At 54.0% G+C, this 17,197-nt stretch overlaps 1 protein-coding gene across 1 annotated transcript in view; it reads left to right on the top strand.

Annotated features, from left to right (window-relative positions):
- Positions 1 to 10,145, top strand: part of MAPK1 (mitogen-activated protein kinase 1) — an 85,805-nt gene extending 75,660 nt beyond the window's left edge. The window contains exons 6-9 of the mRNA XM_001378172.5: positions 343 to 474; positions 2,007 to 2,116; positions 3,388 to 3,514; positions 7,327 to 10,145. Of these exons, the coding sequence (XP_001378209.2) occupies positions 343 to 474; positions 2,007 to 2,116; positions 3,388 to 3,504 (359 nt within the window). The 3' untranslated portion in view covers positions 3,505 to 3,514; positions 7,327 to 10,145. The remainder of the gene's footprint in view (positions 1 to 342; positions 475 to 2,006; positions 2,117 to 3,387; positions 3,515 to 7,326) is intronic.
- The last annotated feature ends 7,052 nt before the right edge of the window (positions 10,146 to 17,197 follow it).

Genomic DNA, 17,197 nt, shown 5'->3' with positions numbered 1-17,197 from the left:
AGTGACCATGTATTGCTGGTGCCGCCTCCAGTGCCACCCCCAAGTGACGAGTGTGGCTCCACAGAGGTGGGCCGTATACAGTGGCAGTGAGAAATGTCTGCTGGTGGTCTTTTCCTTGTTTGACCATGTGGACCGAAAGGGTGGGGGAGCTCTAGCCTCTTCCTAGCAAGCCTTTCCCTCTGGGTCTCCTTCTCCCCATCGGTAAAAGAGGAGATTTTGCTTGTTTTGTTAGATTTAAACTTCTGGGGCAGGGAATGGGGGGTTATGGGCCAGCTCTTCTGCCTTTCTCTCACATTTCTAAGTGCTTCTCTTTTTTAAAATATAAATTCTTTCTTTTGATAGGCATTCTTGGGTCTCCTTCACAAGAAGACTTGAATTGCATAATAAATCTAAAAGCCAGGAACTATTTACTGTCTCTTCCTCACAAAAACAAGGTGCCGTGGAATAGACTCTTCCCCAATGCCGACCCCAAAGGTATGTGCTCCTCCTTCAGGCCCCCCTGGCTTGCAGTGGAATTTTCAGGCTGGAGCTACCTTCCTGTGAATTCGGGGATGGTCCGCCAGGTGCTTTGGTTATTTTATCATCATTGTTTTTGTTATCAACATGTCGAAACTGGCAAGCTGTTGTAAAGAAGCATCCGCACCCGCTTGGTCAAAGTTTGATTGCTTCTTTGGCTTTCTCAGAGGGTCGGGGTGGGGGAAGGAGGGGTGCCTAGAGAGCAAGGAGCCACTTGTTTCTGAGTGTCCACTCGGGTTTCTCTAGTTTGTGTTTAGGCCAAGCCAATCTTTGCCCTCAGTTCTGGAGCTCATGGGCACAGTACAGTTAACCTGGGTCCGTCTCTGCAGTCTCTCTGTTGCCCAGGGTTCGGTCAGGAGGTGCCAGGGATTCTCTTGGGGAGAAACGCGCTGATGATTCAATAGCAGGGAGAAGCCGAACTGGTCACTGGGGTAGAAGGAACTTGGCTTCACGAAGCTCAGCAGAAGGATAGGAATGTTGTTGCGGTGGTGGTTGTCATTTTTCAGTCACGTCCAACTCCCAGTGACCACATCGGGTGTTTTCTTGGCCAGGATACTGGAGTGGTGTGCAGTCTTTCTCTTTGTAGATGGGGAAACTGAGGCCAACTGAGTTAAGTGACTCATCCAGGGTCACACAGCTAGTAAGTGTCTGAGGACAGATTTGAACTCACAAAGTTGAATCTTCCTGACTCCAGGACTTTCCACTGTACCGCCTAGCTGCCCTAGATATGCTACTACAGATTAAAATTTGCAGTTTAGTCAGCCCAGGATGCATGAGCAACTTTAAAGAATGGCATTCTGAGTTTTGAAGAAGACAGAGGATACTCTGAGAGGCAAAGGTGAGGAGGAAGGAATGCCTTCCAGTCCTTGCCAGGAGGCAGCTGGCCCACGACCCATGGAGCATTGGCTAAGGACCCGAGAGAAAGCCAGGCTGACCAACCTGGCTGATCTCACGAGGTATACTGGGGCCAGGGCCCGATGGCCTCTCTTTCTTTTAAGTAGAACCCCTTACTTTCTGTCTTAGAATCCATACTAAGGACTCCAAGGCGGTAAGGGCTAGGCGATGGGGGTTAAGTGACTTGCCCAGGGTCACACAGCTAGGAAGAGTCTAGGGCCAGATTTGTACCCAGGACCTCCTAGTCTAGGCCTGCCTGTCTATGCCCTGAGCCACTTGGCTGCCCCTTCTGATGTATTTACAAACCAGACGAGTCGTCTGTGATTGTAGAGTCAGTCATGAGCTAATGCTGAGTAGGAGAGACCCCTGGTCAGACCAGGCCTCTTTGGAACATGGCGCTCTCTCTGTGAGTTAGTGAGGAGGCCAGGAATGGGGGGCCATCGGGACTCCCCCGTCCTTGGGCACAGCTCGCGTCGGAGAGCCTGGGCCTGATGAAGCCTGGGGGCGGGACAGTGGACATTGGCTGCAGAGCCCTCCAGGCTGGGCCCTGTCCCCTCAGACGCACGCCTGAAAGCGTCACTCGCTTCCCTTCGTAGCCCTGGACTTACTGGATAAGATGTTGACGTTCAACCCTCACAAGAGGATCGAAGTGGAGCAGGCGCTGGCCCACCCCTACCTGGAGCAGTATTACGACCCCAGTGACGAGGTGAGGGGGGCTCTTCTGGGGGGCCCCTTTGGGGAGGGTGTTCTCGGGGAGCTTGGGAGCACTGCCCAGGCCACGACAACCCTGCTCGTTCCTGGCAGAGCTGAGACACTCAGCGCCCCTCTTGGTGTATCCATCCGGGGTGGGGGTGGGGGTGCTGTGCTGCAGCCTCCTTCCTGGTGAGTCTCTGAAGATTGGGTAGAGAGCAAATGCTGGGGACCATCCTGGGTCGAAACAAGTCCACGCTCGCTGACCTCCCTGCTCGGAGCCTGCACCGGGCTGAGCTCTGAGCCCGAAAATGAAGAGAAACCTGCTGTTTGTGGAGCGTGGAGCCCCTAGCACCCCAAGCCACTCTTCCCCCCACTGGCTCCCCATCCCTGGTCTCCACGACTGATGTGTGTGCCTGGCTGACGGCTGTGAGCCTCCTCCAGGTCACCGGACGTGGCTCCATGTCCCCGTCTTCAAGACGAGGGTCATCATTCCCGTCCTGCCCGTCCATTCCAGCCCCCACATTCCAAATCTGCGGATCCCCAGGGTGCCCCGCGCTGCGTGCCTTCCGGGGCGTGGAAGGGCGCACGTTATGAGGCTGGCTGGAACCCGCTCAGTTCCCCTCACACGGGGGCAGTGGGAATGCCTGTGGCGGCTGCCTCCCGGGGTTGCCCGCTGTTGGGCTCAAGGCTAAATCGCCAGCAGCTCACTGGGCTCGAGAAGGGGGGTGTTCTCTGGCTCCTGGAGACGAGCACAGTCCGACCTTTACCTACTGCGGGGCTGCCCACCTTGGAAGCGGCTGGGCTCCGGGTCTCTGAGGCAGTTCCATTTCCCCAAAGGAAACAAAGGTTTCGGTGGTGGTTGGGTCTCAGAGCGGCCCATAAATGCCTGCTTAGCCTGTGACGTCACTTAGTTATAGCACTCACCACCTGAGCCACCATTTTCTAACAGTGGGAAAACACAGTGCAAGGTGGTTCCAAGCCAGGATGCCACGTCCCTGCCCGATAGAAGGGGCAGGGTGGAGGGCTGGAGGCCGGGACAGTCGGGGCTCTCCCTGGGAGGGGGCCCTTTGGCCTAAGCAGCAGGAGATCTGTCTGGAGCCTAGTCGAGACGGGTCGTCGTCGCTCCGCTTATCTTGGGCGCTCGTGCTTGTGGAAGGGAAGAGGATTGAACTGAATCTTCACGGTGACAGAGTCGGCCCTTGTGGTGCGCCGACCCCCTGACAACCGCAGAGGATTCGGGGCGTCCCCCAGCTGACCCACGCTGACACACGTTTCTTTCTCCAGCCTGTGGCCGAAGCCCCGTTCAAGTTTGACATGGAGCTGGACGACCTGCCCAAGGAGAAGCTGAAGGAGCTGATTTTTGAAGAGACTGCTAGATTCCAGCCCGGATACCGATCTTAACTTTTTACAGGTGATTTAGATGCTGCCATCTCCCCGAAATCAGACGGCACTGCTTGGGGCCCCAAGACCTGGGAGGGGGGTTCGGGGGGGTGATTTCCCCCCTTTATAGGCAATGGGAATAGTGCACTCTTCCGCGGCCCTCTGGTTTTTAAAGCATTTTCCTTCCACAAGGAAGACAAGGGTTGAGGCTTTGTTTAAAAATGGTTCCAAGGCCCACCTTCGGTGTTGGACAAGGTGCTGCTGGCAGGACAGCTTCCTCTCTCCGCTGCCAAGCGAGGCTTTCCCACCAATCCCACCTCTGCAGGTCACCCAAACCACCAGGTCCTCTAGTGCCCGGGCCCAAGCTGAAAAACCCAGGGGGTCTCAGGGGCACTGTTAGGCGTTGGAAGAGAATATCCAGCGAAGCTTGTCCATTCAGAGAAGGCAGAGCCAAGCACAGGCACTTTTACCTGGTACACGAGAAGAATGCCAACACTAGCCATAGAGAGCCCGCCAGAGACGTACCATGGAGGACAAGATCATCGTTCTTTGGTTTCATTCATCATCTCTCCCCTCCCTCCGCCCCCCAAATCTCGTTTCCTTTAATTAGCTGTTGTGGCCCTGTTCTCCACTGATTTATCAGATCTTTCTGAAGCTGTTTTGAAGGGAAGGATTTTCTGAAAGGGAGAAATGAGGACCCTAAAGTCTGGCCTTAATGTTTGGTCATTATAATAGTGGCAGATATTTCTATAGGGTTAAACCTGTCGACATGGGAAGACAATTTAAAACTGCCTTCATTGTCAGCACTCTCAAAGGAACAATAATGAAAATGTCAGCTAATAACCACTGGCTTGAGCCAAACAGGAATAGCTTCCTGCAGAGTAGGAGCTGGGGGCTGCAAACAAAGTCTCCAAGCATTTTTAAGTGCCTACTATGTACCAGACACTGTGCCAAGCTCTGGAGATCCAGAAAAAGACCCCAAATAATCTCACCCTGTGAGGTGGAGAGGTGACATGAGCATTGTCTCCATTTTAGAGATAGAGAAACTAAGGAACAATATTCCAGTGACTTGCTTGAAGTCACCCAATTGGTGAGTGGCATGGTGGGATTCGAATCTTCATTTGGGGGCCAAATGGATGATGCTTTCGACTCCCAGGGCCACAGCACAGATCCTTGGAAGCTTTGCCTACTTCCCAGTTCCCAAGCCATGAACCCTTCTCTGAATTGTGTTTGTAGCCTGCATGTGTAATTAAAGGAAACTCTAGTCGGAGTGGTCAGTCTGCCCCTGACTGTCCATTATCCTAGGAAAGAAACCCCGATCTTCCTCCAGGCCTTGGAGGGCAGGCTCTGCTCTAGCCCTAGCAATAGAGGATTGAAGGCCAAAAGTGTCGGACAGCAGGCAGCTGCCAACAAGACCCTCTAAGATGAGGCATGCTGGGTGCCTTCTCTTGTAGAGACGAGCAAGGCCAGGTGATGGGCACTTGGGGGCCGCCTCCTCAAGCCTCCAGACTTACTGTCCTAACCCCAGCAGTCCCTCAGGCTCCCTGCCTGCTTCTGGGATGATCGTAACGTTCCTGCGATGACTTAAGTGCATCATGTGGCCCAACGCAAGCCAGCTGTGGCCTCCATGATCATCGTGGTCCCACGGCTCCTTGGGCAGTCATGTAAGGGGAAATTTTAGGGTGACTTAATCTAATTTTTTTTGGTCACCAGGGAATATCCCAAATAAAATACCCAAGTCAGTTTGGAAATTTTATGGTGGTTTAATTAATATAAAGGGAAGGAATTAAGGAGAAGAGAGAGGGAAAGGGTATAGGATTTCTCCCGCCTGGCCTGTGCCAGGAGAAGTTCAAAGACTTCCACCACGAGATCTTTTCAGAAGATTAGAGGCTTCCTAAGAGAATAGTGTTTTGGAAGGCAAAGGAGAAAAGAATCAGCCTAAACTCTGAAAGAGCTCAGAGAAGACGCCTCACCTGAACTAGGTTACAGAGCTTCTCCCAGTAGTGTATCAAGGACACCCACTACTAAACCCACACAATAGCTGCCACCACACCAAGATGCCAAGACGTTCAGCACACTGCCGCCACAGCCACCTCTCCGTGAAAAGAGACCGAGAGAGAAAGTGATGCAAAATATATAGACCGTTTTTACATCACTTTCCTGCGTCTCACATTGTTAGGGGCAGTGGGGAGACAGCTAGCAAACAGAATACATGACACCACACATAGGAGAGAGAAACTGCTAACCCCTGGTATGCCCACCTTTTTAACTCCTCTCCCTGGCTCACTACCCTAGTCACGTCCCTTATAGGGCCCCTTATAATCTTAATCCTACTCTTAACATTTGGCCCCTGCATTTTCAACCGCCTTGTTCAGTTCGTGAAAGACCGCCTGGACACCATCCAGGTGTTGGCCCTCCGACAACAGTATCAACCCCAGGCCAAAGGCTACAAGCTGTCTCAGCAGGTGGACCTTCCCTCTGCCCACTAAGAGGAAAAAAAGTGGGAAATGAGGGCGACCTGAGCAAACCCCCAACTGCTCAGAACGTAAGCAGACATAAACATATCAAGGTCCCAATAGCAGTATGTACCAGATAAGAACTTAGGGGCCAAGCAGACCCCCGGCAGAAGACATAAACACGTCAAGGTTCCAGCAATAGTACGTACCAGATAAGGACTTGAGGGCCATATATGCTGGGGGGGTAGTAGGGATAAAAACCTCTGGATTCACGAACTACAGTGGAACTCTGTACTGAGTCCCCTGGGGGGGAACTCTATGCTGAGTCTCCTGGTGCTACCAGATCAATAAACGGCCCTTTGCCCGATTGTACTGTCAGCCTTCTGTGGTGGTGGGCGACAACCGGGACCCTAACAACATGTATCAATGGTAGCTTAAGCTTGACTTAGGACAGCCCAGGGATCTGTCAGTTATTTCTGATTTGTCATTTGCTAGCACATGTCTGTCATAGGCCATCCTTCTCAACACTTAATCCTTAAGTAGGGGTGTAGACATTCCTGTTTTGTTAGACTAAGCAGGGTGCAGTAAATCTAAAATTCTCAGTCATCTGGCCACACCTGGCCTCAGAGGAAAGCTCTGCCCGGGCTCTTGCTGACTGGTCTTACTGCTAGAAAGGGCTCAGCTGAGCCTCAACCCCCCCACCCATGGCTGGCTCTGCCGGAACACAGGAAGGGACGCCTTGGCCCTCCTTCCTGGCCATCAACAGGCGTGGCGCTGTCACGTGGCCCAGCAATATGCCAAGTGATCTGTTGGAGCTCCCCAGGGCAGCTCAGCAGCCATGTGGGCAGGAACCTGAGGACCCTCCAGCCTCTGAGTAGCTGAGATGGTATTTGAACTTGGGGCTCCCCTGCCCAGAGAAAGCGGCCTCCGGCTCTACAGATTCCCGGCCTTGTCAGAATAATCCTTTCCCTGCAGTCTAAGAACAGTTAAAAAGTCAGACCTCTGACCTCATTGCGATGGCTCTTGAGGCAGCTCGGTGGAAAGCTAGAAAGAGCTGTGTGCAAATCCACCCTCAGACCGTATTAGCCAGGGTCCCTGGGCAAGTCACATAACCTGCCCACCTCCGTCTCCTCAACTGTAAAATGGGTACCACAGGCCTGCCTCGCCGGTCTGTTGTCAAGATCAGATGAGACGATAGTTGCAGAGCCCCTCGCCCAGCACGGGCACAAGCCTATGCCGGAGCCCCTGCCCACAGCCGCCGGCATCCTACCCGCCCAGGAGGGAGGGCCTGAGAGAGGCGGCCGTGGGCCAGGCCCCCTGCCCCCCCGACCCCCTGCGTGGCCTGGCTCTCGCCTCCCCGTTAACGACGCTCTCTCTTCTCTCGTAGGGGACCCTGACGAGCTCCGCGGGGACGTTCCTCTTCCCAGTTCTCGGTCCTCGGTCTGTCCCTCTGGCCTGTCTCGGCTTCTCCACTTTCAGCCCCTCTGAGGGGCGGCTTTGGTAGTTGTGGCTTCTCTGCTTTTGATGAATTCTTTCAGCCTGAAGAATTGTGATTGACACTCCTGTGTGTTCCCCATTGGTGACCCGCCACAGGCGGCAGCGTGTGTCCGCTCGCCCTCGTCTAGTCTCCTGCTTGCTTTCTGGGTTGAGAGACGCCGCCCGGCCCCGTCACTGGCACCTTGTTTTCTCTCTGTGTGTGAGGGGGGCCACGATTCGGACTGTCGCGGGCACTTTACGTCAGTGACCCCCTCGTTTGCACTTGGACTTCCCCGAGCAGGAGCCCCGGAAAGCGCCCTTAATTCGGCCTCAGATCCTCGCGCCGTTGCTTTCCGGCCGGCCTCTCTCGTAACTGCTTTGTCCAGCCCCAGCAGATGGGGATTTTGTCCCAAAGGCCCGAGGCGGCCGCCCCATAGCATGCTGGGGCCGTTGTGCGCCGGCTACCCTCCCCTTTCTCGGGGCTCGGGCCCTTCCAAAGCTCCTGTATGCAGTAGTGAGTGTTTACAGAGTATGCAAAAAGACCCTTCCCCTAAGTGAGGGGACCCTGCCAGGGAGGGAGGCCTGCCCGGTGCAGGTCTGAGGGCTGGGAGCAGAGGAGGGGCCGCCTCGCCCGCTCATTCCCAACCACCCAGCGCTGGGCCGGGCAGGAGGAGCCCCTGTGCCAGGGTCCTCCTTCCTCGGTGACGTCCCCTCCTCTCTCTGCCGCTGTCCTCGCGCCATGGGGAGACCCCTTCCTTGTTCCAGATACGTCCCGTGCCCTCCTCGCATGACTGTTGCTGCTTCCTGGACGCCTGTCTCCGCGCCCCTCGCCCATGGACAGACCCCAAATCTCTCGTTACCTCTGAGTCGTGTCCACTGAGACTCGGGCCTCTCGGCCCCTCTCCTCCTCCTCCCTGGCGCGGACAGGCGCGGAGGCCGTGCCCTCTTGTGCCCGGGCCGCACCTGCACGCTAAGAGGAAGTTTGGGTTTTCTCTGGGCTGGCGTGTGGGGACGGCACAGGCTTGCCTGCCCCTGGGCCGCGCGGCCTGCCTTCCCTTCGTTCCTGGGATGGGCGTGAGGTTGGTAGGAAACCATATTCTCCTCTCGAAGGGCTCCTCGGGCGCCGGGACGGCGCGAGCCCCCAGGCCTCCCGGCTCTGTGCAGAAGCCCAGCGGGCACTGGGGCACAGTGCCAGCTCGTGTAGGGCGTAGAGAGAGCTCCGATCCCTCCGCCTCCCCTTCCTGAGGAGCGTGCATGACTTTATCTTCCCTGCTGCTCCCCGATGCTTTTCAAATGGATTTATCTAGATTAAGAACTGGAAGCTGTAGGCCAGCCCCCTCGTGTTACAGATGATGAAACTCGAGGCCTACAGAGTTCAAGTGACTGATCCAAGGTCACTCGTCATAAAAGGGTCTGGATTGGAACCCAGGTTCTCTGCCTCCACATTCAGCACTCTTTCCTCTGGACCATGCTGCTTCCTTTGCCTCTGTATTAAAAGTTCGGTCTTGAGACCGTCCTCACTCCCCGGCCTCGGTGGGTCCCTAATCCGGTGCTCTGGGCAGCCGCCTCGGCTTGCGCCAAGCCCTTTGGCCTCGAGTTTGTAGTGGCTGTTGGCATCGGGCATGCTGGCAGAAACCCGCTAGGAACGAGTGGCCTTGGTTGAAATGCTTTCAAAATCCTCCCGTGACACCAGATATGCAAGAACCCAAGCCCGCTCCCCGGCCTCCGGGTCGCGCTTCCCCAAAAGGCTTTTCACTGTTGAGCATGCGCTCCCGGATGGCCTGGACTCGCCGGCCTCTGGGGTCCCTGCCGGGAGGAGCCCGGGAGCGACAGACCCTTGATGCTTGCGGGGACCCCAGATCATCTGGTTCAGCTCGCCCATTTTACAGGAGAGGAAACTGAGACCCAGGTGAGGGCTGAGTGGCCATCCTTGGTGAAAAACACACTGCCCGCCGTCTGCCCCGCGTCCCCCTTAGACCATTTCAGAGCAGCTATTCAGTTGGAGCTCTTTCTTATGTTGATCTAATTTTTAAAGAAATTGGTAACTTTTGTAGTCTGTAGTATGGTACTAGGACGTCCACGCCTGCATCTGCACACGCACGTGACCGGGGCCCTCGCGGAGTACTTTTATATTTGTAAATCACTGTTTCTGAGTAAGCCCCCTCGGCGGGGAATATTTTTGTAAATGCAGCCATTAAAAACTATCGGGCAGTCCTTCTGCTGACACTTTTCGATGCACTCGGGCTTTTATACGGCTGTGCCGACGTCGGTCCGGCCGAGCAGTCTTTCTCCTGCCGCCCGGCCGGCCCAGAAGAGCACGTGAGAAAGGGCGGCCGTCCACCCCGGCGTCCGCACTGCCCTCTCGGGGGCCGGCCCGAGCGTAGGCATTCGCCGAACACGTCCCAGAAAACCAACGGCTTTGTATGTACCTGCTTTGTCTTGTCGGTGCCTTTTTAGTATTGTCCCCCTTAACCTCTGCAGAAGCGACTTCACGGAGAACGCGGAAAAGGGAGATTTTTATCGAGAATCTGAATGTATATTATTCATTGTAGTGTTTCAACTGAACATATCTCTCTCGTGGCATTTGTGAGCTGGTTCATCTGTACAAACCGATTCCAGTGGATTCTTTGGCTGTTGTACCAGTCCCTTTGGAGCAAACCAACCTGATTCATTGAATGTTTATGGCTTTTGGACATCGAATCATTAAATCGTGGCCCTGTCTCACCCCAACGCCGGAGTCCTGTGCCTGTGTGTGCGCGCGCGTGCGTCTCCTCCGCCACTCCCACGCCCCCCCAGAAAGCGAACGAGGGCCCCCCAGGTCTTGGCGCCCGCACCCCCCTGAGGGACCGCAAGGCAGCTGGGCGATGGACCCAGGAAAGGGGCGCCCGACAGGAACTTCACCGGGAAGGGGGGGGTCCTTGGTGGAACTGTGAGGGGGAGGATCAGGCACACACACCAGTGGTGTGGATCTTGCCCCGTGGTGATCCACAGAGGACCGGAGGCCAGGCCTGCTGGGAAGGCGCCTCCAAGGCCGCCCCATCCAGCTCTTCTTGTTCCCCATAAGCAAACGGGCCTAGAAAGGCCCTAACCCAACCCTAGCCCAAGGGCTGCAGCCTTGGGGAAACCTGCCCGGGGAGGATGGAACCGCAGGGCTTCTGACGCCACAGTGAGGGTCGCCCCTAAATCGCCACTCCCATGATTCCCCAAGCCTGGTGAAGAGGTGACCCGCTCAGGGCCATTGCTGACATTTTCTCTAAGGGACAGGACCAAAATGGAACGTGGGGGGAGCTGACGGATGACTGTTTAACTTTCCTCGAGGTTTCTAGAAAAGAGGAAGGAGAGCACATCCTGGAAATCCCAATTCCCATCCTCACTGCTGACATATTAGCTGACATACTAAGCACTTGGATATCCATTACCTCCTGCTGGCTGTCTTCCCAAGCCCATGCCAGGAGTGCTCTGCTAGGTAAATATGCATTAAATTAAAGGTGCATCGGCCAAGCCTAGCAACAGATGAGGTTCAGCTGTGGAAGAACCTCCGCATCGGCCTCATCCTGTCCAGGTTCCCCTCTCCCGGCCTGTTTTCTCAGCTTAAAATGACTTGGCAATGGCTCGATTTCCCCCCGGCTTCCGAGGCTCACATCACTAGCCACACCGGCCCTAAGGGGCAACTGTGCAAGGATTACTATTGCCATCTGCTGAATGAGGGCAGAGGGCACTGGCTGAGATGAAGAAGAGTGAAGTCTTGGAACTTCACTCACTGACCTGTGATTTGGGGCGGTTCATGTAACCGCTCTAACCCTAATTCTTTTTACCCAGCTCAGGGTTGTGTGAGCACCAGATTAGAGCTGCCCTCCTTCCAAACAGGAAATCCTAGGCGCAAACTCAACACCCAGGACCTGTTCTCGAAAATATTCGGCAAGGAAGAGCTCCTCACATCCTCGGATGACCATTTCCTCCGTCCAAGCTGGGAGACGTCCCACTGCCCCATCAGGAGCCGGCCTCTTGGTCTCTTGTCGAGAGGGGTCCCAGAAGAAGAGGAGCAAGCCCAGATCCAGCCCTGGGACGGATCTCCTTCCCTGGCACAGATCGCTCCTCTGATGTGTTTTGTTATTCTGAGCTCCTTTCCCCAAGAGTCAGCCCCACACGGTCCTGTTTTTCTGTTTCCTCTCTCTCTCTCTCTCTCTCTCTGTCTCTCTGTCTCTTTCTCCCTCTCTCTCGGTCTCTGTCTCTCTCTGTCACTCTGTCTCTGTCTCTCTCTTCACATGTCTCCTCCAAGGGTCCTTCATTTCCCTCGTCAGTCATGCCACAGTAAATGACAAACATTTGTTAAGCACCTACTATGTGCCAGGCACTGTCCTAAGTGCTAAAAATACCAAAAAGAGGGAAAAGACAGACCCTTCCCTCAAGGAGCTTCCAGACACCCTTTCTACCGAAAGGGAAGCATCCCAACACAATCGCCAAAAACCCAGTCTGAGGACATCCGGTCCCTCGGGGGACCTAAACCCGCTCTAAACACTGAGCCTGGACAGGCCTTCCCTTCTATGTATTCAGAAGGTGAATTATTCCCTTAAACAGCAGCTGGGGGGGGGGGGTGCCTCTTTGCAGCCCAGTACTCAGCCGAGCTTAGCCTTTTCCAAACCAGACCAAACCGAACATGGCGGCTCCCGCTTCAGAGCTGACGATCCGAGTTGGGCCACCCAGGCAGATGCCAAGCGATCATGAACAGACACTTCCCGGGCCAGGACAGTCCTGGGAACGCCTCCTTCCTTACTGCCTTCCAAATGCCTTAATACCATCGGCCTGAAGAAGGCTCTCTTGTACAAAGGCGCCCAACCTGGAAGTCATTTGCCTGGCTCAGGTCCCCTACTACATTCTGCCGGCCCGGGATGCCTGGGGGTGGTGGGCCAGCCTCGCCATCCCGACGCACCCAACCCAACTCCCTACCCTGTAGAGTCCACCAAGACGTTGACGAGGCAAACCTGTGGCTCTAGGACGGAGCTCTTGCCGTGTGGGGAATCGGCTCAAGACTGAAGATGCGAAGAAAGACCGGAGCCCCTGCCCACGAACTTGCCGGGATCTCAGCCTCGCGGAGGACCAAGAAAGGCCTCTTGGAGAAGACGGAGTTTGAGTTGTGACTTCAGGGAAACCAGGAGCGGAAAGGGGAGGAAGAGAAGGCCAGCCATGTCGGTAGGAAAGGGTCCGACCGGCAAGGACAGAGGACTTGGGCGTCTGCTCTAGGAGTCATCGGGAAGTTCATCGGAGGGGAAGGCGAGCCGACAAAGGCATGGAAGCCAAGCCGAAGCTATCGAAACAGGCTAGGGGTGAGATGAGAGTCCACACCGGAAGCTTCGAGCACAGGCTTGGATGTGGAGGGTGATGGAGGATGGTAATACCCTTGGCAAGAATGGGGAGGTTGGGAAGAGAGAGAGGAAAGGAGGCCATTGGGACGCTAGAATTTAAGATGGTGGGAGATGTGAAACTGGAAGTTAGGAGAAAGGCTAGGATGGGCTAAGTCCTCTGAGAAGCATCTGCATAGGGACAATGGAGCCCTTGGCCACTAAGAAGGAGAAGAAAAGAAGCCCCAAGGCAGAGCCTGGGGGTACCTGGGGGTGGGGCCATGCCTTTGATGAAGATCACATTCTCTAACACTTGGACTCTAAATGTATGTGTCCTTGCCGACATTCTCTACCTCTTGCCGTGCCATCTTAGGACATGAAGGAGATTTAAGTTGATATCAACTGATAACCCAGAGAGAAAGATCGCTGTTGGACATCCTTGAGCTGGAGGACCAGATGAGACCTCGCCAGACTTGCCCCGTAGACCCGTCCTGCCAGGAGAACGAGGATGAGTGAACTAAGAGCTGCCCGTGGATGTAAGTGGGTCTATACTAGGCGCCGAGTTCTACTATATCCAGAACTTCTTTTTTAAAAAAAACTTGGGATTCCTTTTTCTTCGTGCTTTGCAGTGGCTTCCGGATATAGTGCTCCCCTCGACTCTCCCCTGGCCTAAAGAAGCCAGGTAAACGTGTCTGTCTTCTTCCTCCTCTGGGAGGAGAACCTCCAACGCATCTCTTCGCTCCAGATATCCAGCGACCCTCCTCTTTCTCCTCCAAGGGGCGGATTCCCAGGCTAACTCCTGGAAGAGTCCACCATTCCATTCCAGCGTTTCTTCTTTACTTCCACACTGACCTCCCGATTCTGTCGTCCCCATAAGCTGAGGGTGGCGGGGGGCCTCCATTCTTTGGGATTCTCCATCACTATCTAGAACGACTCCGCTGTGGCTCACTTCCTTCTTACTGTGGGGCCACAGTCGCCTGTCTCCCTCCTCCGGCTGGCGCTCTCCTTTCCCATCTCCTTATGCCCATGAGAGCCCCAATCGCTCAGGAAGGAATCGGGTCAGCCCATCCACGCAGGGTTCTCGGCAAGATCAGCCCAGCCCAGGCCCTGGCACGTAGTGAGCACGATTCACCCCCGCGTTCGCCAGCACATCAGCCGGGATCGCTGCTGCCCAGGTTCTCAACTCTGAATTCTCACTACCTTACGTCTTGGGCCCCAATTCTCTCTAGGTGTCCCACTAAGAAAGCTAATCTGACTCCATTAGCCATACAGGCAAGGTAATCCCTGGAGAGGCCACCAGGGGGCGCTCTACGGAGCCAGGCCCGGAGTGTTCTCTACTTCTAGGCTCAGGTGAGGCGCTTTTCCAATAGGGCGCAATATCCAAGGCAGCCACGAGAGGGCGCCCCCGCCTGCAGTTGCCTGGGCTTCTCCTTTCAAAGGGCTGTGGCTTCCTGAGCTCTTCGCTGATCAAATTCTCCAGTCTAGGAAATCAAATGAGATGCTGTTCGAATACCGAACTGTGACGTTCACTGCTTGTGTTTTTAATTTCTAGTGTCCGTGCTGTGAACGCGCCACCGTCTCTGGTCTCCTTCCTCAGCGCCTGTAGACTCCGACACCCCCGGATTGGGGGGTGGGGGGAGGGAAGGATGCAGAGACAGACAGAGACACAGATAGCACATCTAGAGATATGGACATCTGGATGCAGATATGGGAGGGAGAGACAGAGAGGGAGAGACAGAGGGGGAGAGAGACAGAGAGGGAGAGGGAGAGAGACAGGGAGAGAGAGACATAGAGGGAGAGAGAGAGAAAGGAAGAGAGAGACAGACAGAGAGAGAGGGAGGGAGAGAGAGAGAGAGAGGGAGGGAGAGAGGAGACAGAAACAGATTGTGTGTGTGTGAGAGAGAGAGAGACAGACAGACAGACACAGAGACAAACAGAGAGAAAGAGAGGGGGAGGGAGGGAGAGAAACAGAGAGAGACAGACAGACAGACAGACAGAGGGAGAGAGAGATGGAGAGAATGAAGATACTGACAAAGATGGATGGAGATATGATATAGAGATATATATAGTGATATAATACAGATAGTGATATAATATAGCTATATAATGAAGCTAGAGATATAATATTGATAGATGGAGATATAATGTAGAGCTATAAAAGAGAGAGATGTGTAGATAGAAACATGGCTAGATGGAGAGATATAGTTACATGTATGTATATATGCATGCATGTACATGTGTTTGTGTGCATATATTTCTATATACTTGGATGGAATAATCTGCAAAAGGCGATGCAGACTTTCCCCTGCTGTGCCCATTGTCTTTCTGCCACCCACTGGGCTTCCTGAACCAGGGTTGGGTTTGGCAGCCTCAAGCCTCCCGCCCCACAGGAGAGGAGGAGGCAGGAGAAGTCCAGCAGCTTCCTTCCACCATTGTGACCTGTTTTTGACAAAGGACGTCCTGCCGCACCTTTTCCTCTCTGTCCCTGGCTGGCTGTGCTTGCTGAAGGACTTTGCCTCCCTCCCTTCCTTTCAACTCCCCTCACAGAATTTGAGCCATGGGGAGTGTGCTACTAAGCTCACTTCCCTAACTTTAAAAATAGGAGAATTGGGCCAGTGACAATAATAAAAGCTCCCTAAGCCCTTCTTCCTACCCACATATTGGCGGCAGCATGTGTGGACCAGATAGATGCCCATCCCTGGAGAGCGGCTAGATGACGACTTGGGGTGCACGAGCGGATCGGCACACCTGACAAATGTGATCATCAGAGACTCATCGGGAAGACTTGTATGAACAGATTCAGAGTGAAGTCAGCGGAATTGGGAAGGCGACCCACAAAGGTGGCAACAACGTCAACGGAAAAAGACAACAATGAAACAGGAGTCTGAGTACTGTAGTAACGTAGTGACCAAGCTTGGTCTGCCAGAAAAGATCGAGAACGAGCCTTCCTCTTGGCAGGTAGGGATTAGGGGTGTGGAAGGCAACATATAGTGATGGGCTTGGCCAAGTCGTCCCTTAGTTTTGCTCAGTAGTCTTTGAGGGTCGTGGTTTTTCTTTTGAAGGAGGCTTTCTGGGAGGGGGACAAGGAGCGATGGATTGGGAAATGGAGATGATTTAAAATCAAAGGAAATCAATAAGAAGTTTAAATGGAGAAACTAAGGCCCCAAGAGGTCAAAGTGGCTGCCCATAGGTTTCACCACTAGTCAGTGGTTCAGTTGTTCCATCCCTAGAGATTCTTGTCTCCCCATCTATCTGTTATATGGAAGGAGGAGGGGGAAGAGAGGACTTATTAAAAAAAACTCCCTAAATTCATGCCACTCAAATGGTTCTTGAGCACTGCTAGGAACAGCTACTGTAGGTCCGGACCGGGGGACCTTGAGCAAAATCCTTTCAATTTCTCCACACGAGCCTCAGTTTCCCCTCCTATAAAAAAGAGGGGCCCATCCCCAGATCCCCTGCACCCATGCCTCTGGCCTGGCCAGGTCCTAGAAACAACTCCAGTAGCTTCTTTCTTGCCTCAGACCTTCAGAACCTCAATGCCTCCCAGCTTCCATGGCTGGGGCAAAGAATCACCAAGGGAGGAACGTGGGGGCTTATCCAGGTCAACGTGTCATATGACAGAGGAAGAAACCAGGAAACTTAACTAAGTGGTGAAGAGGGAGCCACACAGCCAAGGCGCTTTCTCCCAAGGACTCTTGCTCATCTCTGTATCCCTTTTACACTTCCTATTTGCTTCAAAGGGCAGCCAGGTGGCTCAGCCGATAGACCTCTAGGTCTGGATTTCAGAGGACCTGAGTTCAAATCTGTTCTAAGACTCTAGCTGTGTGACCTTGAATAAGTCACTTAGCCCTATTTGCCTCAGTTTCTTCATCTGTCAATGACTTGGAGAAGGAATGGCCAACCCCTCTAGGAACTTTGCTAAGAAAACCCCAAATGGGGTCATGAAGAATCAGACGTTACCTACCTTTGCTTCACAGCAAACTTTGCCTCTGCGTCATCTCCCTGCCATGTCGCCCTATCCACTCTAAGGTTCGGAGAGCTCATGAAGGGCCAGGCCTTTCCTGACCAAATGTACTTCCCCCAGAGCTCATAGGACCAGAGATTCAGAATTGGAAGGAACCTTCAGGGCTGCTGAATGCAGTGAAAAGAGTACTAGATGCAGCATCCGAGGATCTGGGTTCATATCCTGCCTCTGCTATCTGTTATCTCTATGACTCTGGGCAAGTCCTGTTTTCTGCTTTGCACTTATGTGGGCTTTGCTGTGGTGTTGTTACCTGTGTGGTATCCAACCTCCCAAAGCGGTCAGCACGCTTTCCCCAGAGGCCCTGCTCCAACCCAGAGCCAGTTCTCTGTTCATCCTGAATAGCTTGTTTGTATTAAGCTTCTACTATGGGCTGGGCACCATGCTAAGCACTGATCATCCCTGCCTTCAAGGAGCTCCCG

The sequence above is a fragment of the Monodelphis domestica genome, chromosome 3 (genome assembly GCF_027887165.1).
Source record: "Monodelphis domestica isolate mMonDom1 chromosome 3, mMonDom1.pri, whole genome shotgun sequence".
Classification (NCBI taxonomy): Eukaryota; Metazoa; Chordata; class Mammalia; order Didelphimorphia; family Didelphidae; genus Monodelphis; species Monodelphis domestica.
This window is presented reverse-complemented; position numbering and strand designations above follow the sequence as displayed.